The sequence below is a fragment of the Chelonia mydas genome, chromosome 12 (genome assembly GCF_015237465.2).
Source record: "Chelonia mydas isolate rCheMyd1 chromosome 12, rCheMyd1.pri.v2, whole genome shotgun sequence".
Taxonomy (NCBI): domain Eukaryota; kingdom Metazoa; phylum Chordata; order Testudines; family Cheloniidae; genus Chelonia; species Chelonia mydas.
In genome coordinates, this window is record NC_051252.2 from 4,668,208 (window position 1) to 4,693,290 (window position 25,083).

At 59.0% G+C, this 25,083-nt stretch overlaps 1 protein-coding gene across 4 annotated transcripts; it reads right to left on the reverse strand.

Moving 5' to 3' along the window:
* EXOC3L1 (exocyst complex component 3 like 1) lies at positions 1 to 24,871 on the reverse strand. 4 transcript variants are annotated; one of them, XM_027831394.3, is made up of 13 exons: positions 21,822 to 24,871; positions 19,734 to 19,894; positions 16,971 to 17,190; positions 15,508 to 16,186; positions 15,220 to 15,337; positions 12,392 to 12,517; positions 10,378 to 10,478; positions 9,278 to 9,388; positions 8,786 to 8,927; positions 6,114 to 6,236; positions 4,656 to 4,811; positions 2,763 to 2,887; positions 1 to 1,085 (listed from the first exon to the last, which is right to left on the reverse strand). In XM_027831394.3, exons 1-13 carry the CDS (start codon positions 21,865 to 21,867, stop codon positions 899 to 901), a joined length of 2,295 nt encoding a protein of 764 aa, XP_027687195.1. In that variant the 5' UTR covers positions 21,868 to 24,871; the 3' UTR covers positions 1 to 898. The 4 variants fall into 4 exon arrangements, with proteins under 4 accessions (XP_027687195.1, XP_043382045.1, XP_043382046.1 ...); XM_043526110.1 differs by lacking the exon at positions 21,822 to 24,871 and adding an exon at positions 20,886 to 21,036; XM_043526111.1 differs by lacking the exon at positions 21,822 to 24,871 and adding an exon at positions 20,299 to 20,422.
* Positions 24,872 to 25,083: the final 212 nt, after the last annotated feature.

Below are 25,083 nucleotides of genomic sequence, written 5' to 3' on the forward strand. Positions count from 1 at the left end.
TGAAGTTCTTCTTTGAGTTTAATCAAAGGGTCTTTACTGTGTATATTCTGACATGGGATGTTGGCAGTTCATGTTAAACGGCATTAAAGCTTTAACTTGGGGAATCTCAACGTCCTCTGTCGCTAAATAATTATTATCTGATGCCTCCATTATCTGACCCTCCATGGTCTGACTCCCCTCCTCATTTTCTGCAGCTGTGAACATTTAAATAGATCAAAATAAAAAAATGCTTAAACATCAATGTTCTCCATCAAAATGATGAACCACTAGCTGAATTCTGCCCAGCCCAGTCAGAACCTGTCAGGCCGTGCTCTCAGCTGGCCTCTGGCACCGCTTGGTAACAGCCTGCCCTGGGCACGCGAAGTGCATGGGAGTGGGGAGGGGCGGGGAGGAGGTGCTTGTGGCTGGACCTGGGGAAGGAATCCTGGGGAAATTCCCTTTCTGCTCCCCGCCGTGATCCCACCATGTGAAGCTACCACACTTGCCTGCCTTGGCTGGCCTGTCCCCTCCGCAGGCTCTGGGCTGCACATACGCTGGGAGGGCTGAGCAGAGGGGGCAGCTGGGAAGCAGCACAGAGTCGAGGCCTGGAGACCCGAATGGGCAGAGCTGAATCTGGTGGTTTAGCCCATCCAGGGTTAGGTGGCCAGGGGCTCAGTGGGCTGAGGGCTCCCTGGGCCAGCAAAGCAGGTGCCAAGGTGTCAGCCAGTGGGAACTGGGTGCGGAAGCCTCCCGTCTCCTCCCTGCATAGCAGGGCTGATGCCCAGGCTTTCCCTGCCCCGTCTCCGGAGCCCAGACAGGGCTTCTGTCCAGTCCCACCCAGGGCCTCTCAGAGGTCCGTCATTTGGAGACACCGCTGGCCAGGGCAGGCTGCAGACAGCCGGGCTGCAGCGTGCGTGTCTCAGGCACACTTGCCCTTGCGAAGGCAGAAGGGGAGCTCCGGAGCCGGGACCAGGATGTTGCTGAAGATGGGCTGGTAGTTTTCGGGCAGGGACTGAGGATTCTGCGCCATCATTTCCAGCACCACGTTCCGGACCTCCTTGGAGACATCGCCCCGCAGATCCAGCAGGATGGAGACGTGCTCGTCGCTGTGGGGAACAGGAAACCAGAGACTGAGACACCAAACCCTTTACCTCTTGCTACCTTCTCGGCTCTCGGGGCTCACCCATGCTGCTCACACGTGGGATCTCCTCTCAAGCCCAGAGGGGCCGGCGCCTCGCACACCTCTGAGGTCCCCCTGAAGTGACTGACTGTGCGCTGCAGAGCCTGGAGTGAAGCGTACTGCACTGAGGGGAGAACACCACAGCATCGTCTGTTTCCTGCAGGTGTCCTGTGCAGGGACCTACAAAATTCACGGCCGTGAAAAACGTATCATGGACCATGAATCTGGTCTTCCCCATGAACTCTGGCTATTGTAGGCAGGGCCGGATTTCCAATTAGGCACAGTAAGCACGTGCCTGGGGCCACCAGCATTCTAGGAGTGCCTAAAAGTTAAAAGTGGGTTAAAAGTTTCCGTTTTTATGGAAAACACGAAGGTCAGTGTAGGGGGGGGGGGCAGCAGGGCACTGAAGATGCTGTGCCTAGGGGCGCATAAGGTGTAAATCTGGCCCAGATTGTAGGGGGGCTGCGGTATTGCCACCTTTACTTCTCTGCTGCTGCTGGCAACGGTGCTGCCTTCAGAGCTGGGTTCCTGGCCAGCAGCTGCCTCGCTCCAGCTGCCCAGTTCTGAAGGCAGCACAGAAGTAAAGATGGCAACACTGCAACCCCTCCCCGCACACACACACTTGCCTTGCAACCCCCCACGTGACCCTCTTTTGGGTCCGGACCCCCACGGTTACAAACACTGTGAAATTTACTATTTCAATATCTCAAACCATGAAATTCAAGAGTTTTAAATGCTATGACCATGAGATTTACCAAAATGGACCATGAATTTGGTAAGGCCCTAGTCATGCGGCTGCGTCCCTCGTTCTACGTCTTTTGTGCTGTGGCAGGCTGAGAAGTGCCCGGCCAGCAAAGCCACAAACCAAAGCTCAAGCATTTGTCACTAAATAATAGACTTTTTTCAAAAGCAAAAAACCCCTTTATCTTTCTTCCATATGTTCTGGTTTGGGCTGATTTTGAATATCAAATGTTGGCCATTTTGTTTCTCTCCTTTCAGCCCTGTGGCCCCTGAGCACAAGCGAATGAAAGCGGGAGTGGGGACTCTTCAGGGAAACGTCTTTTCTTTTCTTATTTTTCCCTCCGTTTTTTGTTCTGCCGTGCTGGGAGTTTTCAAACCGGCCTCTTCGCTGGAAAAGTCAGAGTGTAGCACAAGGAACAAGAGGGTGGGCTCCACCTCCGCCCCTCCCCGGCCATCAAGTCATTTATTTATTTCGCTCCGTGGCCAAAATCAACAAAAGGGGGTGGGAAGCCCTAACGTTCAACATTTGGAAATAAAACAAAACTCTTGTGAAAACCACCTCCCCAGGAGCCAGAGCAGTTCTCTGCCAGTCTGTGCCGCTCTGACTTGGTGACTCTCTTCTCTGTGCTGCCCACAGGCGAGGCCAGTGCCAGTGCCTAAGGGCCCTGCCCCCGTGGCTATCGGGGATGAACAGGATTGCGAATACCACTGGAGAGGTGCTCCAGACGTGTGCCATGGGGTGGGGGTTCAGGCTTACACTGGAGACAGCCTGTGTGAAGGCAGCTCCCCCTACTGGCAGGGCAGGACCACCCCATGGCCGCCCCAGTGTAACGGGCCTTTCTCGCTGCGCTGGGTTTGCTACCTGATATCGGGGTACTTCGTCATAAATCCCAGGACCTCCAGGCTGAGCAAGGCCGGGTCTTGGAGGCGGATGAGCTCCTGGAGGGCGAATATCACCTCAAGGGTCTGCTCGCTCTCAGCCAAGCCCTGCAGGAAGGAACCAGCCAGCACAGGGTGCATTAAGCTCCGGCCAGACACAAAGCACCGCCTCAGGGAGCCGTACGGCAGCAGTGTGCTGGCATGCTGGCCCGCAGCACCAGCTGGAGAGAACTCACCAGACACGCTCAGCAACCAGGCCCGACGCCCATGGGTGCAACTCAGTGTGTGTCCTCCATGCTTGGGCCACAGAGAGCCCTCTGGGCTGATGTGCCCATGCCTGACCCTCCCAGGCCTAAGAGAGGGGTGATCCTACCTCCCGCAGCCAGCGCTTGGCTCAGCCTAGCGTTGAGAGGGGCAAGGTGAGTCAACGCCTCCAAAACGGTTAGCTGCCGAACAATGTCGCTCTGGATTCATGAATCTGTGTCATGGACACCGAAGAGTTTCGACCAAACTGAACCAATCGAAAGGTTCCAGGTATGTCAAAAGGCAATGTTTCGACCCAATGAGAAAAACTGGTTTTGATTTCAGGCATTTTGATAAAAGGCAAAAGGAAAGGAGGACTCGTGTCAGAAAACAGCCGGAGGAGGAGGTAGCCGGAGGCCGCCCTATCAGCTTAAGCCCAGTGGGTAGCATGCTCCCCTAGCACATGGGAGATCCAGTTTCAGTTCCCCCAGGAGGGTTTTGAACTGGGGTCTACCAGGTTGCAGGAGTGCCCTATCCAGTGGGCTATGGGATAGTCTGGAGCAGGGCTGTCTCAAGCTCTCCTGCTGAAGCTGTGTTACTTTGTGTATTTGAGGAGTTTGGGGTGTAGGAAGGTGCTCCGGGCTGGGACTGAGGGGTTCGGAGGGCGGGAGGGGAATCAGGCCTGGGGCAGAGGGTTGGGGTGCAGGAAGGGGTGCAGGCTCTGGCTGCGGGTGGGGATGGAGATGAGGGGCTTGGGGGTGCAGAAGTGTGCTCGGGGCTGGGACCAAGGGGTTTGCAGGGTGGGACAGGGATCAGGACTGGGGGTGGTGGTTTGGGGCGTGGGGAGGTGAGAGCTCCGGCTGGGGGTGGGGCTGGGGATGACAGGTTTGGGGTGCAGGAGGGTGCTCCAGCCTGGGATCGAGGGGTTTGGAGGGCAGGAGGGGGATCAGGGCTGGGGCAGGGGGTTGGGGTGTGGGGGGAGGCTCCGGGCGGCGCTTACCTCAAGTGGCTCCTGGAATCGGCGGCATGTCTGTTCTCTGGCTCCTATGCGGAGGCGCAGACAGGCAGCTCTGCGTCCTGCCCCATCCGCAGGTGCCACTCCTGCAGCTCCCATTGGCTGTGATTCCCGGCCAATGGAAGATGTGGGGGCAGCGCTTGGGGCAGGGGCAGCGCGTAGAGCGGAGCCCCGTGGCTGCTCCTATGTGCAGGAGCCGAAGGGGGGCCATGCTGCTGCTTCCGGGAGCCACACGGAGTGGACCACAACCCTGCTCCCTGGCTGGAGTGCCAGAGCAGGGCAAGCCCAGACCCTGCTCTCCAGTGGGAGCTCGATGGCCGGATTAAAATGGCTGGTGGGCCGGATCCAGCCCACAGGCCATAGTTTGTCCACCCCGTCCTAGATCCACCAGGCAAGAGTTGTTCTCACACGCTTTCCCTGACCCCATAGTCACCCATTGCCAGCGTGAATGACTATGAATTGCCACTGGGGGGGGAGCAGACAATTCCCTCTCCCTTGCCCCCTGTGTGACTGAAACATTTCCATCTGACTCCACCTCAGCCGGCCGCCGTGACCACCCACCGGCGATACCGACCCGCAAGCCTGACCTCGCGTCTCTGGGGATGCAGCTTCTCTCACCAGGTTGTGGAAAAGCTCCCTCAGCTGGCAGGCGTCCTGGTGCAGCCGGGTGGAGAGCTGGCTCCGCTCCTCAGCGCTCCGGCACACCATCTTCTTCTCCATGAGCGCCCGCACGTAGTGATTCATGACCAGGTGCTCGCTCTCGGCCAGCAGGAACTAGACCCCGGCAGGAGAGGAGAGCAGGAGACAGTGAGACACGAAGCCATTCGCTGTGGCTACGTGGGGGGGAGCGGGGAGACCTGGGGCAACTGTAACCAGCAGCAACGAGACAGGAGAATAACGTGGCATGAGTGGGATTCCTGCAGGGCAACCCAGGGCAGGGAGCCACTGCAGCCCCTGGCACCGCTCGGCAGCACCTGCAGCAGCATGCTCCATCCTAGGCATCCCCGCGGGCGGACTGGAGGGAGTGTGACAAGGACGGGTGGGCCGGCTCCGGGGGGAGTGGAAGGGCTATGTGTCTACGGTAGCTTGGCTAGGTGGCCTACGGGAGGAGGCAAAAATCTGCAGGGTGATCCCGGCAGGAGGGGGAAGGAATGTGTAGGTCCCCCCAGGGGTGGCACTGACAGCACTGGGGTGTGATTCGGGAAGGGAACGGGCGGCTGAGCGCCGGGGGCGTCTCCCGGCAGTGAACCGAGCGGTGTCCCAAAGCTGAAGAGCCCTGGGGAGCTCAAGAGCTCGTCTCTCTCATGTCCAGAAGCTAGTCCACTAAAAATATGACCACCTCCCCCCACCCCCGGGCATCTCCCCAAGGCAGGCCTCCCGAAGGTTATGGACAGCATCCGCGCCTGCATTTGGGGTGGCCGGGGGTGGGGGAGAGCTGGGGCCAGGAAGGAACAGCTGGGGCAGGTTATTCCAGTGCTGCCCCCCGCCCCCGCTTTCTCCCCTCCTTGCTCCAGCCCCGCCCTGCTCCCCCCAGCCCCCTTGCTCTCACTCTCCAGCCCTGCTCTCTTCCCCGTGGCTGGGCTGGGCTGTGCTGCCTGTTACCCATGCCAGTGGGGGGCAGGGTCTGAGGGTGGGGGGCAGCGTCTGAGGGTGGGGGGCAGTCCTGGCTCCCCAGCCCATCCCTCGGGGGCCACCCCTTGTGCTACGGCTGCTCCTGCCTGCAGAGAGCTGCTGTCTCCAGTGTCACCTGCTCCTCGGAAAGGAGCCAGGGCGCAGGAATGTTCTACCTCATCCGGTCCCCGCAGAGGGGCAGCTCTAGCCTGAAAACCTCGGATCCAACTGCTCTGAGCCCCCAAAAAGCCAGCTCCTCCCCGTCAGCCTCCCGGGTCCCTCTGGCCCTGCTCCCACCCCTATTATTCCCACCCCACCAACGGGCACAGGGCCAATGCAGAGGGTGCAGTCCCAGTGGGAGGCACCATGCCTCCTGGAGCTCCCCAGTGTGCAGGGGGCATGCTCGGCACCATGCCCCTTCCCAGGGCACAGCATGCACCCGCCCAAGGGGAACAAGCCATGTACCGTGAAGATGGGTTTCCGGACGTGGGAGAAGTCTCTCATGTACTTGTCGATCACCTCGCACATGCTGTTCACCAGCTGGGCCCCAGGCAGCCACTTGCGGGACGGCAGCTGCACGGACAGGGGCTGAAACATACACGCACACACATGGTGTCAGGCGGAGGCTACAAGCCCAGCCAGATCTGCTCGCTCCCATTCCACTAGCATCTCAGTGGGATGTTAAACAGCAGTGACTACAGACGGGTATTTTTAAATCAGCAGGTCTGGAAAACGTGCATCCAAGAGTTTTAAAGAGCTGGCTGAGGAGCTTGTTAGTGTAGTACCCCTCACCCCTGCACGAGCAGCTGTCGTGCAGCAGGACCGAATATTGGCCTGGGGAAAGAGACAGCCAAGGAGAGGGCAGCTCAAGCTGGGGAGGGGGCTTGGAGTCCATCCAAAGGGTCAGTTGGAAAAAGCTATTAGAGAAGGGGAAGAATTGAGCTGCTGAGCTAGCGGGTGAACCGGACCTGGGTAGGAGGGGAGGGGAGAAAATAACAGGAGAGCAAAAGCAGGGAGCTGGGAAGAGAGAAGGAGGAAAGAAGGAAAGAGGGAAAGGTTTCAGGTCAGAAGAATCAGAAAAAAATAGAGCTAGTTCTGTGAGCGGACGCCGTTGGAGCAGGGGGGCGGGTACGTGAGCGGATGCCGTTGGAGCAGGGAGGCGGGTTCGTGAGCGGACGCCGCTGGAGCAGGGAGGCGGGTACGTGAGCGGACGCCGCTGGAGCAGGGGGGCGGGTACATGAGCGGACGCCGTTGGAGCAGGGGGGCGGGTACGTGAGCGGACGCCGCTGGAGCAGGGGGGCGGGTACGTGAGCGGACGCCGTTGGAGCAGGGGGGCGGGTACGTGAGCGGACGCCGGTGGAGCAGGGAGGCGGGTTCGTGAGCGGACGCCGCTGGAGCAGGGAGGCGGGTACGTGAGCGGACGCCGCTGGAGCAGGGGGGCGGGTTCGTGAGCGGACGCCGCTGGAGCAGGGGGGCGGGTACGTGAGCGGACGCCGCTGGAGCAGGGGGGGCGGGTTCGTGAGCGGACGCCGCTGGAGCAGGGGGGCGGGTACGTGAGCGGACGCCGCTGGAGCAGGGGGGCGGGTTCGTGAGCGGACGCCGCTGGAGCAGGGGGGCGGGTTCGTGAGCGGACGCCGCTGGAGCAGGGGGGCGGGTACGTGAGCGGACGCCGCTGGAGCAGGGGGGCGGGTTCGTGAGCGGACGCCGCTGGAGCAGGGGGGCGGGTACGTGAGCGGACGCCGCTGGAGCAGGGAGGCGGGTACGTGAGCGGACGCCGCTGGAGCAGGGGGGCGGGTTCGTGAGCGGACGCCGCTGGAGCAGGGGGGCGGGTTCGTGAGCGGACGCCGCTGGAGCAGGGAGGCGGGTACGTGAGCGGACGCTGTTGGAGCAGGGAGGCGGGTACATGAGCTAAGATTTCCGGACACACGGGAGGGAGAGTGTCAAGGAAAACCGAAAGGAAGTGGAACTGGCGGAAAAGGGGACTGATCGGAAAGCTGTGCTACATGCAAACAGATCCTAGAAGCAGTGAACAAGAAGCCCACCCACAAGACACCTGAAGGATGTGAACAGAGAGAGGGACTGTTTGAACATCTGTTGATGGATGTAGTTCAAAGGTGCCTAATGGACAAGTGAGGGCCCCCGAGGGGAAGAAACCCCGCCTGTGGAGAAACGCACTGGATAGAGGCCCAGCCACGGGAATATCGACTCTAAGGAGCACTTCAAGCCGAAGAGAAGCAAAGAACAGGACAGCAAGAGTGGAGCTGGCCTTACAGCCAAGGAGAGGAAAAGCTGATTCTTCTCTGAAGTGACACAGTCTATTGGTAAGAAATCCCTTTTGTTCTTGTTGACAACAATGGATTTGGTACTAACGGCAGAGTATCTACAAGCTCACAGCAGTTGATGAATGGGTAACCTGTGCTTTATCGGTATAAGTAGTAAGTCTCTGCAATAGTCGATATTATTTATGCTCCTGGTACAATATGGGAGTTTTCCCTTGTAAAGTCCTAAAAATTTTAAACGATCCCTTTTGTCTTGGTTGACTGTGCCTCTCCTCACAGCGTAGCTAGCCTAGCCGGGTCTGTGGGTCAACACATTAATGTTGGTTTTCAATAAGTTTGGAGCAGTGGGGACGTTCCAGAAGACTGGACGAAAGCGACAGCTGTGCTCATTTTTAAAAGGGTGAACTGGCTGCCCTGGGTAGCTTTAGTCTGACATCAATTCCTAGGCAAGATAATAGAGCAGCTGATACAGGCCTCGGTAAAGAACGAAAGGAGGGTAACGTAATTAATACTAATCAAGATGGGCGTATGGAAAATAGATCCTATCAAAGCTAATGATCTCTTTTGTTGAGGTGGTTACTCGTTTGGTTGACAAAATGGTGGTGACGTCATATACTTTGACTTTAGTAAGGCGTTTGACTTGGTAACGCACAACGTTTTGATTAATGAACTAGAATGATACGAAATTAACAGGGCCCATGTTAAACAGGTTGAAAACTGGTTAAATCCAAATGGAGCTGTAAACGGGGAATCGTCGTCTAGCGGGGTGTCTCCAGAAGGGTCCTGCAGGGACTCAGTTCTTGGCCCTACACTATTCCTGGCTCCAGGAGCCCTGCAGCCCCTCTTGGATGTGTGTACCTGCAAATCCAGCAGCAGCTCCTCCAGCAGCAGCCGGCAGGCCTTCTTCTGGGTCCGGTCCAACGCAGTCTTCAGGGAAGAGGGGATTTCAGCGGGCTTGGCAAGAGATGCACTGCCAGGGTGCAAAGTGGAGATGGAAGAGCTGGAAGGAGAAAGAAGGAGCTGAGGGATGGTCAGCTGGGGCAGACGGACTGGGAGAAGGGAAGCATGGGCTCTGAGGAAGGGTGGGGGAAAGCTCTGGGGAACAGGGAGTGGAGGGCAGGGAATCAGGCCTAATCGGGGGGATATGGGCTCTGGGGAAGGGTCAGAGCCAATATGGGAGTGCAGGGGCTCTGAGGAAATGGTGGGTCTCGTGTCCTTGGGGGTGGGGGCTCTGGGGTAGCAGTGACTGGAGTCTGTGCCCAGTGTGGGGGCCATGTGCTCTGGGGAAGCAGTGGGAGGGGAGCGGATTTGGGTCGTAGGGAAAGAGCTGCCAGTCCCCTGCCAGGTTACCTCAGCGCCATGTTGTTGTTGAGCACGGCCAGCAGGTAGGAGATGTAATGCTTGGGCCTGGCTCGGTCCTTCTGGTGCTCCTTCCCGCACTCCCCCAGGGCCTCTCGCAGCCTAGGACACAGCACATGGGACCGTGAGGGCTGGCAGAGAGGGGACCGGCCCTGGAGCTGGAGGGCACCGGGGACTCTCTCCATGGGAGCCCTCTGCCCCTGGCAGCAGCTTCTGGGAGGCCCGGGCTTCCCTGGGTGGGCGAGGCTCTGAAACGGGCTCTAAGCCCTGCACAGAGCCCAGCGGCTGGGCAGATCACCCTGGCGCCCGTTGGGCATTGCATGGCTTGGCACATGCTCAGCCTGGGCATTCCAGCCTCTGTGGTGCTGATGTCTGGAAACTCCTGGTGCGGAGCATCCCAGGGCAGGGGCTGGGCAGGCTGGAGCACAGGGCCCCGATCCTGCATCAGCTGGAGCAAGCGCTGCTGAGCAGTCGCCAGGTAACTCTGCCTCCCCGCAGGATGCAGCCCAGGGAGCCGGGGATGGGGGGGCGCACGTATCCAGCTACTGCGTGGGTCACGTTTCCTCATTCCCAGCCTCACCCTGCCCCATGCACCCATGCAGGGGGCAGGGCATGCCATAGGGCACACCTAGGGCTCCCCTGACCCTCTCCCACGCAGCAGCCTGGCCGTCCCTGCTGTGGCACCTGTAGGAGGAGGCCCATGAGAGCAGCGCCTGAGCAGACAGCTGGTGGTGGGATCCTAACTGCCAGCTAATCCCCCTCAGGGCTGTAAGGCCCTTGGAGAGCGAGGGGCTGCGGAGGGGTAGCCAGGGGAAGGGTCCTTAGGAGCCATGGCGCGAGGCTGGGGGGACGTGGGCTGCGTACCCAGGAAAGGAGCGCTCAGTGAAGACCGTCAGCTGGGGACAGGATCCAAAGGGGGTCCCGGCCCCTGGCTGCCTGACCCCGGATCGGCCCAGCGCTCCAACAGGCCGCAATACCCTGGCCTGTCCGGTCCCCCTGAGATGGGCGGCATGGGGTTCCGCCAGCCTTTGCCATCCTGTCCTGGAAGGCAGGCCTCAGGAAGCGGGGGGCACCCCAAGGACACCACTGACCTGATCAGAAAGGCCTCCAGCTCGTCCATGGCCATAGCGTAAATCTTCTGCTGCAGAGAGCCCGTGACCAGGGACGCCACCCGGATGTTCTCATCCAGCATCTGGGCAGGGAGAGCAGGATGCGGGGTCATTGCCCTGTCCGCAGGCTCCCCCCATGTCCCCGGCTGGGGCTCTGGCACTGTTTGCTCAGTGAGGCTGGGGGCCTTGGCCCCCAGCTCTGGGCTGGTAAGCCTTGCCCCGTGCTGCCCCAGTGCCAGGCAGGGCAGAGGGCAGGACCCCACTCGGCTCCCTGGGGATTTGCCGGCAGTGCCAGTGCCAGAGGACAGCTGGAGGGAGCCAGGCAAGGGACCTGGCGTGGGCTCCCCTGGCATCAGCGGGGCCCAGGGGAGATGGAGCCGTCATGGTACATTCAGGGGTGAGGCTAAGCAGCATGTGCCCCTGCCAAGGGGTGGGGAGTGGGGAACGTGGCTCTGGACCCCACAGCTGCCACCTATGCTCTCAGGCCAGGCTCACTCACCACCTTACCCCTCCTTGGAGCCTGGCTCTTGCTTCTCTCTGTCTCTCCACCTTCCGCTCCCTGGTGCCTATGCTGCCCCCAGGAGCATGCCCTGAGCTAGATGGCAATGTCTTGGGGGAAGGCCCCAGGGTGTCTGTGCAGGGTCTTCACTCGCTGCCCTGCTCCCCTCCGCCCCCAAAGCAGGCCGTGGGGCAGCGCAGGGGCTTTGCACTGGGAGGGGCTGCAGGGCAGAGTGACCAGCGCTCTGGTAACCTTCTCTTGGCAGCCTGGCCACACTGGCTCTGCCCCCAAGCCCACGTGACCCTCCCAGAGCAGGGTAGGTTGGTGCTCCTCAGATCCTCCAGGGATCTGAGAAGCCGTGAGGGCAACCTCCCTAGCCCAGCACACCCCAGCTACCCCCAGCCCATTCACTGCAGGAGCGGCAGGACTGACCCCTCCATGCAAAGGGGGGAAAGGCAGGTCCTCCGGGGAGCCCAGAACCAGGCCAGCCCAGTGCAAGGTCTAGGGCACGGATGGAGGAGCAGGTGCCCCAGGGTTCCAGGTGACCCCTAGCAATACAGACCCGAGGCAGAGAACAGCTCTGCAGGGGGAAAGCCCGACGCGCCGAGAGCGCTCGGGTAATGGCCACGGCTGGGGGCAGCCACGACCAGGGCCTGCAGCACACCCTGCCCTGCCAGTCCCCTTGCCCTCCTCGGCCCCCTCACAGGGCACTCCTAGCCCCCCTGCCTGGCCCGTCGCCTCACAGGGCACTCCCAGCCCCGATTCCCTGCCCGACCGCCTCACAGAGCACTCCTAGCCCCCTGCCCCACCCTGCCTGGCCCCCTCACAGGGCACGGCCAGCCCTCTTTCCCTCCTCTGCCCCTTCACAGGGCACTGCCAGCTCCCCTGCCCTGCCTGGCCCTGCCCTCACAGGGCATTCCCAGCCCCAATGCCCTGCCCAACCCCCTCACAGGGCACTCCCAGCCCTGTGCCCTGCCCCGCCCGGCCCCCTCACAGGACACTGCCAGCTGTCCCGCCCTGCCTGGCCCTGCCCTTCACAGGGTATTCCCAGCCCCGATGCCATGCCCAACCCCCTCACAAAGCACTCCCAGCCTCCCTACCCTGCCTGTCCCCTCACAGGGCACTCCCAGCCCCCCCGCCCTGCCCGTCCCCTCACAGGGCACTCCCAGCCTCCCTACCCTGCCCGTCCCCTCACAGGGCACTCCCAGCCCCCTTGCCCAACCCCCTCACAGAGCACTCCCAGCCCCCCCGCCCTGCCCGTCCCCTCACAGGGCACTCCCAGCCCCCTTGCCCGGCCCCCTCACAGGGCACTCCCAGCCCTCTTGCCCATCCCCTTACAGGGCATTCCCAGCCCCGATGCCATGCCCAACCACCTCAAAGAGCCTCCCAGCCCCGCTCTGCCTGGCCCTGGCCCTGCCTCTCACAGGGCATTCCCAGCCCCGATGCCCTGCCCAACCCCCTCACAGAGCACTCCCAGCCCCACCCTGCCCCACCCACCTGCATGACAATGACGGGCAGGGCCGACTGGAAGAAGCCGAGATGATCCATTTCTGGTTCCTCCTCTCTGAACCACTCCTTGAACTCCACTTCCAGCGTGCGCCGCATCCACTCAGTCACGCTGGCCTGCCCGACGGGAGGACGAAGAGGTGAGACGGGACGCCGGGCCCCTGCTCTGCTGCGGCAGCTCTAAATGCCCCGGGGTGGCCACAGACCGCCCTTCTGCTGAGACTGCAAATGCGGGGCTTAGGTTTAAAGCCGAGCCGCAGGACAAACACATGTGCGCAGTGAGATGGGGCTGCAGACCGGGCTGCTCCGTCAGGGGTAGGGCTGAACATTTGGGATTATTTGCTCAAAGGGCTCCTGAGATATGGCCCATCCCTCTCTCCCCCAAATTGATCTGCTTTCCTGTAAACCTTGGTCTGCAGAGATAGAGGAAAAGCTCCAGGCAGGATCCACGTCCAGCTACACTCCCTGCACTGCCTCCGCAGAGCCCCCGTGCCTGGGGCCAAGAACTGGCTCCCAGAGCTGTTCTCTCAAAGCTATTGGCCGCCCTGTCCGGTTCTAGGGAGCGGTGAGCCAGGCCTGGCGTGCCAGCGCAGGTCAGCCGCCTGCCAGGAGGGCAGCCCAGGGGATCCCAGCCTTGGCAAACCTAGCTAGGGTGGCCAGGCCATCCCTAGGCGAAGAGTGGAGCAGCCTGAGCCCAGAGACAGCGGCTGGCACAGGGCCTCTCCTCACAGCCAGCGCTGTCTGGGTGCCAGTGCCCGCAGGGCATCCAGCTGGATTTGAAGTAGAAGGGCGCAAACCTGCCGGCACCACTCCCGGCGGAGCTCACTGATGTGCCTCCCTGCGTGCCCTAGCGCCTGCTAGTGGAACACCAGAGTATCTCCCACCACAGGGGCCGGTGCCCATGGGGGAAGCCAGGGGATGGGGCACAGCAGGAGAGATGAGAGGATGGCTCAGGCCGGCGGGTAGGGCTGTCTCTCCAGGCAGCACCACCACGTGCTGGGAAAGGAAGGCATCCCGCTGACGTGGTGCTGAGGGAGCGGGCACAGGGCGGGCAATGTCAGGGGCATGCTCGTTAGCTGGCGTGGCTCAGGGGGCAGCAGCGTTTGTCTCTGTTCCCCCTCAGTCGCTCCAGCCTCGGGAGTGAGGCTGCGGGGTGGCAGGGCGCGCAGGGCAGAGAAGCAGCTCAGGAGCAGGGCCCGGCTGCAGTGACAGAGGGGCTGTGCCCGCTGGGGGGCAGCTGGGGAAGAGGCCACGGTGGAGGCTAAGGAGGAAAACTCTCAGCAGTGAGAGCTGTTGGGGAAACCCCACGTTTGCCTTAAGTGGGAGCTGAGCAGAACCCTCCTGAAGGGTCACAAGAACCTGTAACAACTTGTGGTGATGGGGAAAGGCGCGAAAGCGAGCCGGAGCCCGACTCAGCCCAACCCAAGTGCCCGGCTCATAGAACTCAAGGCCTGTGTTGTGCTCAGGCCTGGTAAACAAGAGACCCGCGTAATCAATTAACCAAAATGGGCTTGTAGGAAACAAAGCCTAATTAGTGGACAAAATAACGAGGGACTGGGCTGTTCCACCCACTGCTCCCTTGGGGGCCTCAGGAAGATGCTGGGGGGAAGCTGGAAAACTGAAAGAAATGGAGGGAGCAGGCTTCACCATCATGGCTGCCACCCCTGCCGTCTCCTGGGCCCCCGGGATCCATCGTGACATCATTGTGCCAGAGGTCCTGACCTGACCGGGCCAGAGAGAAGGACCCCGATCAATCCCAAACACCAGCTGGCAGGTGAGACTTTGTCACCCCCTTCCTCAAGGTGTCCTTTTCCTTCCCTCTTGTCTTTCCTCTTCCCTATCTCTCTCCTTTTCCCTTCTGTCCAATAAGAGTCCGGCTTAGCCGGCCGACACTGTATATTTTGCAACACTGCTGTTAGCCCGGGACCAGAGAGGCAGTTAAAAGCAATGCCCTGAACAGCCAGACGCTGGTACAAGCTTGCCAGCTCTCGGAGTGGCTGAGCAGCCCATGGGCTGGGCCTGTGTTTCTCCAGCAGCGAGGCTACCAGTGAGAATCGGCACCAGAGACAGATGCTGCATTTTCTCTCTTTGCTGTTCTGTCCTCTCCCCTTTTGTGTGTTTTGCTTTGTCTTCTGGCAAACAGGATCGGATTTTACCAGCAGCAGCAACAGCTCCAGCCCGTCTCTACTGACTTCTGCTCGTTGCCCCGGAAGGACAGTTATTCCCATCTTTACACCTTTCCTTCTTGTCTGTATCTTTAACCAAGGGTTACAAAGGCTGTTAATGCTGTGTTTGCCATGGGACCAAGCAGGCCGAGGTCTCTGGGTACCAGACCCCGAGCCTTGTGTAACGCTGTCTAATACTGGATATTAACACACCTGGTCCACTTGTTCCATCAGAACCCGGGGGCAGTGGAATGGGCTCTTCCTGGCCCTGCCACTGCAGGGAGCTTGGCATGGGGCAGAGGGCGAATGAACAGGGGAGGAGGGGCCCAGCAGAGCACACAGCACTCTGTGTGTGTGTGTGTGTGTGTGTGTGTGTGTGTGTGTGTGTGTGTGTGTGTGTGTGTGTGTGTGTGTGTGTGTGTGTGTGTGTGTGTGTGTGTGTGTGTGTGTGTGTGTGTGTGTGTGTGTGTGTGTGAGAGAGAGAGAGAGAGAGAGAGAGAGAGAGAGAGAGAGAGAGAGAGAGAGAGAGAGAGAGAGAGAGAGAGACACACTGTCATCTCAGGTTTTGCTGGGCCCTCACCACCCCTTCCCCGAAATGGGCAACTCCAGGCCTGCGTGGGATGCTTGCTACCGCATCCTCCCTAGCTCACTCACCTTGACTTTCGCCACATATTTCCTCTCCATCTGCTCCACCACCTCTGGGGACACCAGGGGCCCCAGAGTAGACACGTCCACCTCGGGGAGAAGGTCTGGGTGACCCATCATTTCCGGGCTGCGGGGAGGAACAAGGGGAACCAGTGAATAACACCACGTGCTCCAGGCAGATGGACGACTTCCAAATCAAACATCCACATGCCCACGGGTGTGTGCAGCCCCCCTCCATGCCAGCCCCGGGCTCCTCACACACACCCCGAGCTCCCCCACCCCCTGCCCGGCACTGACCTGTGGTACACATGCAGAACCCAGCTGAGGAGCATGAAGATCTCTTGTTTGTCCAGGTCCCTGCTGAGGATGTCCTGCAGGTGGTCGGAGAGGCCCTGGTGGTACATGCGGGTGCAGATGCTGAGGATGTCGTAGTGAGGTGGGCAGCACTGCACCATCAGGTCTTTCACCACACGCAGCTCCGCAAGGATGTCACTCTGCAGCGCGGCCAGGTGCCGGCCCAGTCCCGGGCCCTTCACGTCCCCGTGAGCGGCCTTGAAGTGGGCAGCAGCGATGGTCTCCTGCATGACCTGGTAGAACCGCTGCCTCCAGGCTTTGGGGCGCCCAGGGGCAGGGAAGCGGTGGGCGCGGGATCCCAGCAGCAGGGCATCATCGACGCTCTCCTCTCTCTCAATGATCCGCACGGCAGAGACGAAGAGGGCTGGGTCCTCCTGCACCAGCCTCACACTGCCGCCCACGACGCGCCACAGCTGCTGGGCCAGTGCGTCGCTCAGCTCCTGCAGGCCCCCGAAGAAGGACTCCACCACGCCCAGGGCCTGGTCGTTCGGGAGGCTGCTGCTGCAGTGCAGCTGGGAGGAGATGTCGTCCCGCAGGCGCTCCAGCGCCATGAGCCCGGCGTGGGCCTCCAGGAGCTGCTGGCCGTGGAGGAGATGGAGGGACTGGGCAAGGAGCTCGTGTACTGCGTGGAGAGGAGACATCCACCAGCCTGGACCCTGTGGGAGCCAGAGCCCAGCTGCCTTGCACGGACAGCAGCAGGGCCCAGCGCTGGGAACACGGGCTCCCACGCTCAGCGCAGGCGAGGGGGAGAGAGACCTTCTGAGCAGGCCCCCTAGAAACCTCCTTCTGCGGCCCCCCACAGGCAGTGTTAGCTGCCTGCCTGTGCCTGGCACCACGCTGGGCAGTTGCTCATCCCATTGTCCAGGGTGGGGTGGGCACAGGACAGGACTGGCAGTCCCTGAGCAGGGAGCTCCTGGCTAGAAAGCCTGGGTCCTACTGTCGCCAGACAGGCAGCTGCGCTCCCAGGACGTGCTTGGCCAGAAGAGCCCAGACTGCTCCCTAATGGCCTGGGGCTCTGCGGGAGCAGGATGTGCCCCTGGCAGGCCCCCGCTGTGCCCACGCCCCTCTCCCAGCCAACGGGGTCCGTCTGCTGGGGACCACGTGGCTACGGGGCATAGCCAGGCTTACGCCGTTATGGGGTGACTCTGCGGCGCCCTGGGACCTCGGGGCTGGGGATGCCCTCAGCGAGGCAGCTGCGCGAGCAGCGTCCACCCACGCCGGGTGCTCTTGCAGTTAGGTGCAGGGCTGGGCCTTACCTCCAGCCCCCTGCCTGACAGCGTCCCCAGGACCTGGCTCCTTCAGCCAGCTGCGGGGCTCAAAGCCCGCAGGGCAGCCAGGCCCAGCGCCCCGCGCAGGAGCCGTATCACACACCAGGGCATGCTGAGGCCTGGCTTGGTGCCCCTTACCTGAGGAGAGCTGGGGCAGCGCCCGCACGACGGCAGCCATCTGCGCGTGCTCCATCACCACAGCCCGCAGCGGCGCCAGCCTCTGGAAGCCCTCGGCACTGCCCAGCAGGTGCCATCGCACGGCGCAAAGGTCCCGGCGCACGCTCCGCATGTCCCCAGCCGCTGAGCGCAGCTGCTCCAGCCCCGAGCTCACCCCCTCCAGGTGGGACTGCACGGTCGACTGGCAACACAGAGGGCAGGGACGGTGAGCAATGCCCAGCCCCACAGGTATGGGGAGAACCTACCCACGCCCACAATACTCCCCCAGCCCCACCCTACACACAGCCCCTCCAGACCTCCCCCACTTCCCTAACCCCACCCTACACAGACCCTCCCCCAGTCCCCGAACTCCCCCTACACAGCCCTTCCAGATCCATCACTCCCCCAGCCCCACCCTACACAGCCCCTCCAGACCCCCCCACTCCTCTAACCTCACCCTACACAGGCCCTCTAGATCCCCCTCCTCCAACCCCACCCTACACAGATGCTCCAGACCCATCACTCCCCCAACCCCACCCTACACCGCCCCTCCAGACCCCCCCCACTCCTCTAACCTCACCCTACACAACCCTCCAGACCCCTGCTAACCCATAATTACTCTCTGATCTAGGGACTTCTTGATACCAACTGGTAGAGGGAGGATAATGTGGGTGTGGGGAGCATGGGAGTAATACTGGTGGGGCAGCGGGTGTGGGGTCGGTGGGCATAATACTGGGGGAGGGGTGGGTTGGCACAGAGAGGGTCAGTGCAATACCGGGAGGGGGTGGGTGCCTGCGGGGGTAATACCGGAGGAGGGGTGGGTGAGGCAGGGAGGGGTTGGGGGTGATACCAAAATACTGGGGGAGGGGCAGGTTGGCACAGGGAGTGTAATACCACTGGAGGGCGGGGAGGGTGTAATACTGAGGGAGGGGTGGGTGGGGGTGATACCAGGGGAGAGGGCGGGTGCAATACTGGGGGTGGGGCAGGTGGGTGTTGGTGTAATATTGGGGGAGGGGTGGGTGGCTGCGGTACTGCGTGGGAGGGGTATGTCCGTGGGGGGGACGTGTAGGCGTGGGGAAAGATGATTTGGGGGGCCAGGGAGCAGGCTGTCCCCTTCGGATGTTAATCATTAGGTGCATGTCTCAGCCACAGCCGCCGTGGCCCCGGGGGAGTTTGCCGTGCCGTGGCGGCACCCGGCAATCCCCCCTGGTCCATACCCACGCTTCCACATGGCTTCTGGGATTTAGACGTGAGCTGGGGACAAGCCCCCGCCTCGCTCTCCCTGGGACCCTCCTATGTTTGTTGGTTTGACCAGAGCATAGATTCTCCACCCGGCCATGAGGCACAGATGGAAATGGAGGTGGGAATGGCTCTCCGGGAGCACCCCACACACACACTGAGGCTGCCGCTGCTCTGGGCCACAAACTCCTGTGGGGAGCCGCCTTCTCTCCCTTCGGAGCTCAGGTCCCACAGTGACCACAGACCACGCGTCCCCTTCTCCACCGCCAGACAGGTCACCCCCTCGTCCTCATGTCCCACCCTGCCTTGTGACAACAGCCAGCAGCTGCTCTCCCCAGCTCCACTCCCTTTGGGCCCAGAGCATCTTTATGAACACAAACAGACCCCCGGGATTTCCCCGACATCTTCCCCGAGGCGAGATCGGTCCGAGCCGGCTGCTCTGCGTCCAGCCCTCCCCCTGTCCAGCCGGGAGATCATCTCTGAGCAGAGCGAAGAACAGCAGCTACAGCCCCTGGAGATGCTCACGCGGCTCGGCATCCCCCTCGCCCGCTGCCCCAGCGCAGGAACTGCTGGGACCCCCGCTGCCTTGGCACGGGCCCAGGAATGAAGCTTGGGTCTCCATTCATGCTGGTGATGAGCTGGTGGTGGGAGTGATGCTTATTGGTCAGTTGGCCCCCCCCCGCCTTTTTTTTTTTTTTACATTGAAAACTTGAGCTCACAGGCCAGTAAGACAAGTCTGCACAGGCGCCGATTCCATGGGTGCTCCGGGGCTGGAGCACCCACAGGGAAAAATTGCGGCAGCTTCCCCCCCCCCACAACTCGCCTCTGCCTCTGAGCGCGCCCCTGGGTCCTGCTTCTTCCCCCTCCCTCCCAGCGCTTGCGCCGTGAAACAGCTGTTCCGCGCGGCAAGCCTGGGAGGGAGGGGGGAGGAGGGGGAACCTGGTGCGCTGGGGGAAGAGGCGGGCCGGGGCACGGATTTGGGGAGGGGTCCAATAGGGGCAGGGAGGGGGTGGAGTTGGGGCTGGGGCAGGGGGGTGTGAGCACCCACCAGCACCAATGAAAGTTGGCACCTGTGGCCACATGGGCATGTGATCCGAAAGCCTTGGGCTCTGCTCTGTCGTGTTCATTGTGATTTGGGATTTGGGACAGACGTGCGTTTTGGTCGTTTCCCCAGTTCAGTGCTATCCCTGCAGCCTGCCGTTGGTGTGGCTGGAGCAGTTCCAGCTGGAGAGTCCCGGCTCCTTCCAAAAATGCCTCTGACTTTATGCCCACAATTTCTCACACTCTTAGTCTAAAGGCAAATTTCTTGAAAGAACTAGAAAAAGCCCTGGGCTCGGTTCTGGGAAAGCTGAGCAGGGTCCTGACGTGTTTTCCTGCTTTGAAATGGCTCCAGTTTCGAATGGACTAAGTGTTAGAAAATGGCATACGCTCTCCTGGGGCAAGGAATCCCAGGTCACAGGAGGCCTAACCTCTCTGGGCCTAGGGCCCCCTGCAATGAGCACCCACCTTTAGCCGGGATTGGATCGAGCTGTTCCGCTGGGCCTCCCGGCTCCGGTAGTGTCCCAGACCCTCCAACTTGTCCGGGCGGTAAAACACCGCCGAGGCCCATTTCAAAGCAGCTCCTCTTGCTAACTTCTCCGCCTTCTCCGCTTCTGGCCATTCCTCATCTAGAGGCAACGTTATCAGTTAAGAAAACAAACCGGAGGCAGCGTCTCCTTCGCAGACAGGAAGAGCATTTCCACTCCAGCTGCTTCCCGAGGACGGAGGCACAGGAAACAGGGTGTGAATGTACACACGCCTGCATGCACACACGGACATGGGGACAGGGACAGACAGGCAGACACATGAGGATGTGGGGACACACGAGCGCTCAGCTGCCACCGTGGTGAGAGACCTAATAAAATCCTAGAAAAGTGAGCATGCGGACAGCCAGATGCATAGTAAGGGATGGGGACAGACAGACACACATGTGGACAGGCACACCCTAGGGGAACAGACACACGGTGACCGAGGGATGGACACATACACACGGGGACAGCCAGACAGAGTTGTCAAGTGTCCCTCAGCCTGCCTGTGTGCAGGGCCCTACTCCACACAGCCCCACGAGGCTGCCCCCTTCCTGGCTGCCCCAGAGCTCCCAGTGGGATGGCTGCACGGAGTTTGGAGGTGCCCCATGCCATGGGTTTGCTGCCTGGGAGCCGCTGATAGGGGCCTGTGAGCAAGGCAGTGACTCAGCAGGAAAGATACAGTCGCAGCTGGCAGGGACTTAGTGACCAAGCAGGGAACGCAGCAGTCTGGGGTCAGTCCAGTCCTACTCACTGGGCATGGAGCCTGCCCCTCCCCTGGGCATTGCCCACCGCTGCCTCCCCAGCAACCAGGTTATAGCCTTTCCCCTGAGCACCTGTGCTGGGGAGAGGGAGCTCAGCTGAGCTAGGAACGAGGAGTGCCCTGAACGCTGCCCCAGCTCCAGATACAGTGGGGGGTGAAAGGGGGTTCCCTGAACCGGCCCAGATGGATGTTGGAGGGCGCATGGCCCCGGGTGCCTCTTCAGTCTCCTAATGACCCTGGTTCTGTATGCCTGACTCAGACTGGGTCTGTGAACCAGAGCAGCCCTCCCCAGGTCCTACTGCCCTGCTCAGCAGAGCAGTGCAGACCCAACTGGGGCCGCTGCCTGGCACCTGCCCTCTCTCAGCACTACTGCTCTCCTGGCCTGGCACGGACGATGCCGTGGGCATTCCAAGGGCTGGCTGAGGTTCTTCCCCGAACTCGGTGCTGCCTCTCCCCTCACTTCCATGACCCACATTCGCCAGCAGCTCCCCCCGCGCAGCGGCCCCTGGGATTGTCAGTAGTTATGACACAGTGGCCACGCCCCGCGTCTGCCTGGGCAGGGCTCCACGGGGCTGGGTTCTGGGCACCACCAGGCCCAGGAGACTGGGCGAACGGCAGCCCAAGGGCAGGAGGAAAGATGGATTTGTGGAGAAAGCGAAAGGGCTTTGGGACAAACCGGCTAACACGAGGCAGAAGTGGCTGCAGCTGCTGCTGGGTGGGAGTGCCGCTTGCAGAGGGGTTAGTCCCAGGGTAGCGGGGCTGTGATAAGGGGCAAAGGGGTGATGGGAAGGGAAGATGCAGGCTGGCTACCGAGAAAAGCTGCTTGTCAGTGAGGGGTGGGCCGGGCTGTGGAATCACTTCCCAGGGGAGCCCCAGTCCTGGGACATTGAAATAACACCAGCCTAATGCCTCAACACTGCACTGTAGGAATAGCTGCTTTGCCATAGGAGCCCCCTGCCCCGTTCCATCACTCTCTTCCCAAGGGCAGGGCAGAGGCAGCGATCCTAAACATGCCCAGATGGCAGGCAGGGGAGATGTACCCCCCCAGGGGCAGGGGATTACCCCCATCCTCACTACCCCACCCTGGCTATGAAGGGATCCTGGCCAGGGACAGATGACTGAGAACCCCCCCAGACTTGAAGCCAGGCTTCACCACGGTCACCCCAGTGCAGGGAGTCACACCGCTCCCCAGAAGGACTGGCCCAGCATGGGCTGCGTGAGCCCTGCGGCCCCCGCTGCCCTCCCTCGAGCTGCAGTTCTCATTACCTCTGCGACTGCTGGAGTCCTCCTCCGGCTCGGCAGACGTGCCCATGGCTCCAGCCGCTGTGTGCAGGGTTCAGAGGACAGGGCTGGGCTGAAGAGAGGAAGCACAGCCAGCAGTTTCCTTCAGTGATTCCACTCACAGCTCCTCAGGGGCTCATTGTGTTACTGCAGACACACTCAGGATGTCGGGGGGAGGGGGAGGCAGCTCCTGCTCTTGACATTTTTCACTCTTTGTGAATGTAACTCGCTCCATGCACAGTGTCATACTGTGGGTGCATAGCTGTTTGTGCATGCCTGCGTGTGCCCACCATACCACCCGTGGGTGGCTGTGTACACGCCATATGTGCATGCCTGTGTGCACAGGTTTGTGTGTGCATACTGTGTCTACATGTCTTTGCATGGCAATGTGTGCCTCTCATGTGCGCATGGCTGTGGGTGTGCATACCACATGTGCTTGGCTGTGTGTACGTCTGGGTATGTAGGGGATTGTGGCTGCCTTTGCAGAGGCATGTTTCCCGTTATGTACCTGTATATTTTTGTGCATGGATCTGTGTTCCTGTGTGTTTGAGCCCTGGGTGGATGTCTCTCCAGTTCCCTTATGCCGGCTATGCGTTGTTGCCATATGCTTGTGTATTTGGCTGCCTGAGTGTATAACATGTGTGCATCTGTCTGCATGTGGCTGCCTCTGTTCATACCACGTGTTGTGTGTCTTGGAGTTCATACTCTATGTGCCTGCGTTCATACTCTATGGGCATTTGTCTGTGCCACTGGCTGCTTGTGTGTATATTGTTGACCACCACAAAAACCTGCCTACCATGGAGTTCAGGTTGCTGACATCCGTCCCAAAATAACAAAGACACTAAAAACCACAGGAAATCCCAAAGTAAGGGTCTTTCACCAGTTTGAGAAGTCACTTTGGGAACAGGAGCTGTTCCCAACCTGCTCTCATAGTCCAAACCCACCTCCTTCCCAAGGTTTGGTTTTATGAACACGGACAAGAACAATACAATCTTCTCCCCACACTGGGATGCTCCTAGAGTTCCTCCCTCAACCAAAACTGCTCAGCTCGCACCCTAGATCCTCTCTCCCCACTAAGCCACTCCCATCTCCTAGATGGAGCAATGAGTCACCTGCCTCTGTGAGTCAGCAGGACTCATGTAACCCTTTACCAGAACCCCTGCTAACTGGGCACGGTGTTTCAGGCAATTCTGGAGAATTACGCCAAAGTAATGGTGAAAATCTATGGATATTACCACCCAAAATAATCACAGAAATGGAAAGAAGAAATGCAGAAGACCTACTGCAAATATGTACAACAATTCCAACCACAAATATCTGACTTACAGTTTTTGCATGAACTGTAAAGATCCCTTTATACTTCAGAGATTGTATTTTGAGCTATACCACTAAATACATAGCATCACCCAAACACAATACAGTATTCCTCTGGAACTAACAGCGCTTGTTAGGATAATTGCCCAACTCTACATCGGACACAGAAACTTGTCAACCAGACCTTAAAGTGCAATATTATTTTACAAAATAGAAAACTGGCCACAGTTCCTAGATTCGTAGATCTTAGGAGCAGAAGGGATCACATGGGGTCCCCTTGTTGTCCCTCTTGCGTCACACAAGGCAAAAAAAAATGTAACTTGTAATTCCTGCATTAAGCCCAAGAATTTGTGGTCATCTCCGGAAGACAATGAGTTTTGATGGAAATGTTTTCAGTGATGGAGAATTCACCACATTCCTTGGCAGGTAGTTCTAACGATTAATTCTCCTTACCGTTGTGTGCCTTATGTCCCGTTTGAGTTTGTCTAGTTTAACTTCCAGCCACTGGATTTCGTTCTGCATTTATCTGCTAGATTAATGAGCTCCCTGCTTTCAGAAGTCTCCCCATGTAAGTACTGACAGACCATGATCACATCACCTCTTCATCTTCTTTTTGATAAGATTCATAGATCGAGTGCCTTAAAGCCTCTCCCTATAAAACATGTTTCCAGTACTCTAATTATTCTTGCAGCTTTTTCTGAACCATTCTTGAAATACGGACACCAGAACTGGACACCATATTCCAGTAGTGGTCTCACCTGTGCTACACACATACGTAATACTCCTGCTTGATATTCCTGTTTATACAGCCAAGAATCACATTAGTCCTTTCAGCCACAGCATCACCCTGGGAGTTCATGCTTGGTTGGTCTCCACCATGACCCCTAAGTCCTTTTCAGAGCCACTGCTTTCCAGGACACAGCCTCCCATCTTGTAAGCATGGCCGGCATTCTTTGTTCCTACATGTTGGACTTTGCATTTGACTGTATGGAAATGTATATAGTTTGATTGCACCCACTTAAGCAAACCAGATCATGGTGTATAAAGGTTTATAGGTATAGCCATACTGGCAAACCCTCCTATCGCAGATGCAGTTTATATCAGCAAAAAAATGCATTTGCTGATATAGCTTATACTTGTTCCCCAAGTGAAATAAACTATGGAGACAAAAACACTTTTAGACCAGTATAACTGTGTCTACACTATGTATAGAAATGTCGTCAAAAAAAATAATCACATGCTAACCAACAATTCTATTCCGGCAAAAGTTTTTAGTGTACACCTGGCCTTCCTGACCTGTCCTCATCATTATCTACCATCCCAGCAAGCTTTGTGTAATCTGCACACTTTATCAGTGATGATTGTATATTTTCTTCTAAATAATCAACTAAAATAGCAAATAGCCTTGGGTCGAGAACTGATCCCTGAGGTTCTAAAAACACACACACTTGGTGAGGATTCCCTTGAACAATTCAAGTCTGAGGTCTATCAGTTAGCAGGTTTCTAATCCTTTTTATAGGTGCTACAGTAGGTTTTGTATTATACTGGTTTTTAATCACAGTTTAAGGTATTTGAAATTTGATTTCTCCTTTGTATTTATGTGAGTGTAATACTTAAAATAGTATGTATGAAAGGGGAAATGATTTCTAAAGTTTCTGAAAGAAAACTTAACTCCAGACTTTCTGTATTTTTATGTTTTGTGCTCTTTAGGAATTTTGGCCAAAGGGAATCAGCTAATCTCACTGGACACAACTTCATCCAACGAGATGTACAAAATGGATCCAGTATTCTTCATGTGCACAAGCTGGATTTGCCCTGGGAAAAAACAATAAAAAGTAAGAGTCTAGCTAGCCATAAAGCTGTATTCAGCGAAAGCGTTTGCTTCATAAAGGAAACTTTTATCAGAGTAAATCACGCCCTGGAGCTAGCTTAT

Excerpts from the sequence above, each read along its gene's own strand:
- EXOC3L1 (XM_043526110.1), bottom strand. The coding sequence starts at position 21,030 with ATGTGGGTCATGGAAGTGAGGGGAGAGGCAGCACCGAGTTCGGGGAAG. Across the intron at positions 8,928-9,277 it reads AACAACAACATGGCGCTGAG|CTCTTCCATCTCCACTTTGC; the intron begins GTAACCTGGCAG and ends TTCTCCTTCCAG. Across the intron at positions 4,812-6,113 it reads TCCGGAAACCCATCTTCACG|TTCCTGCTGGCCGAGAGCGA; the intron begins GTACATGGCTTG and ends GCCGGGGTCTAG.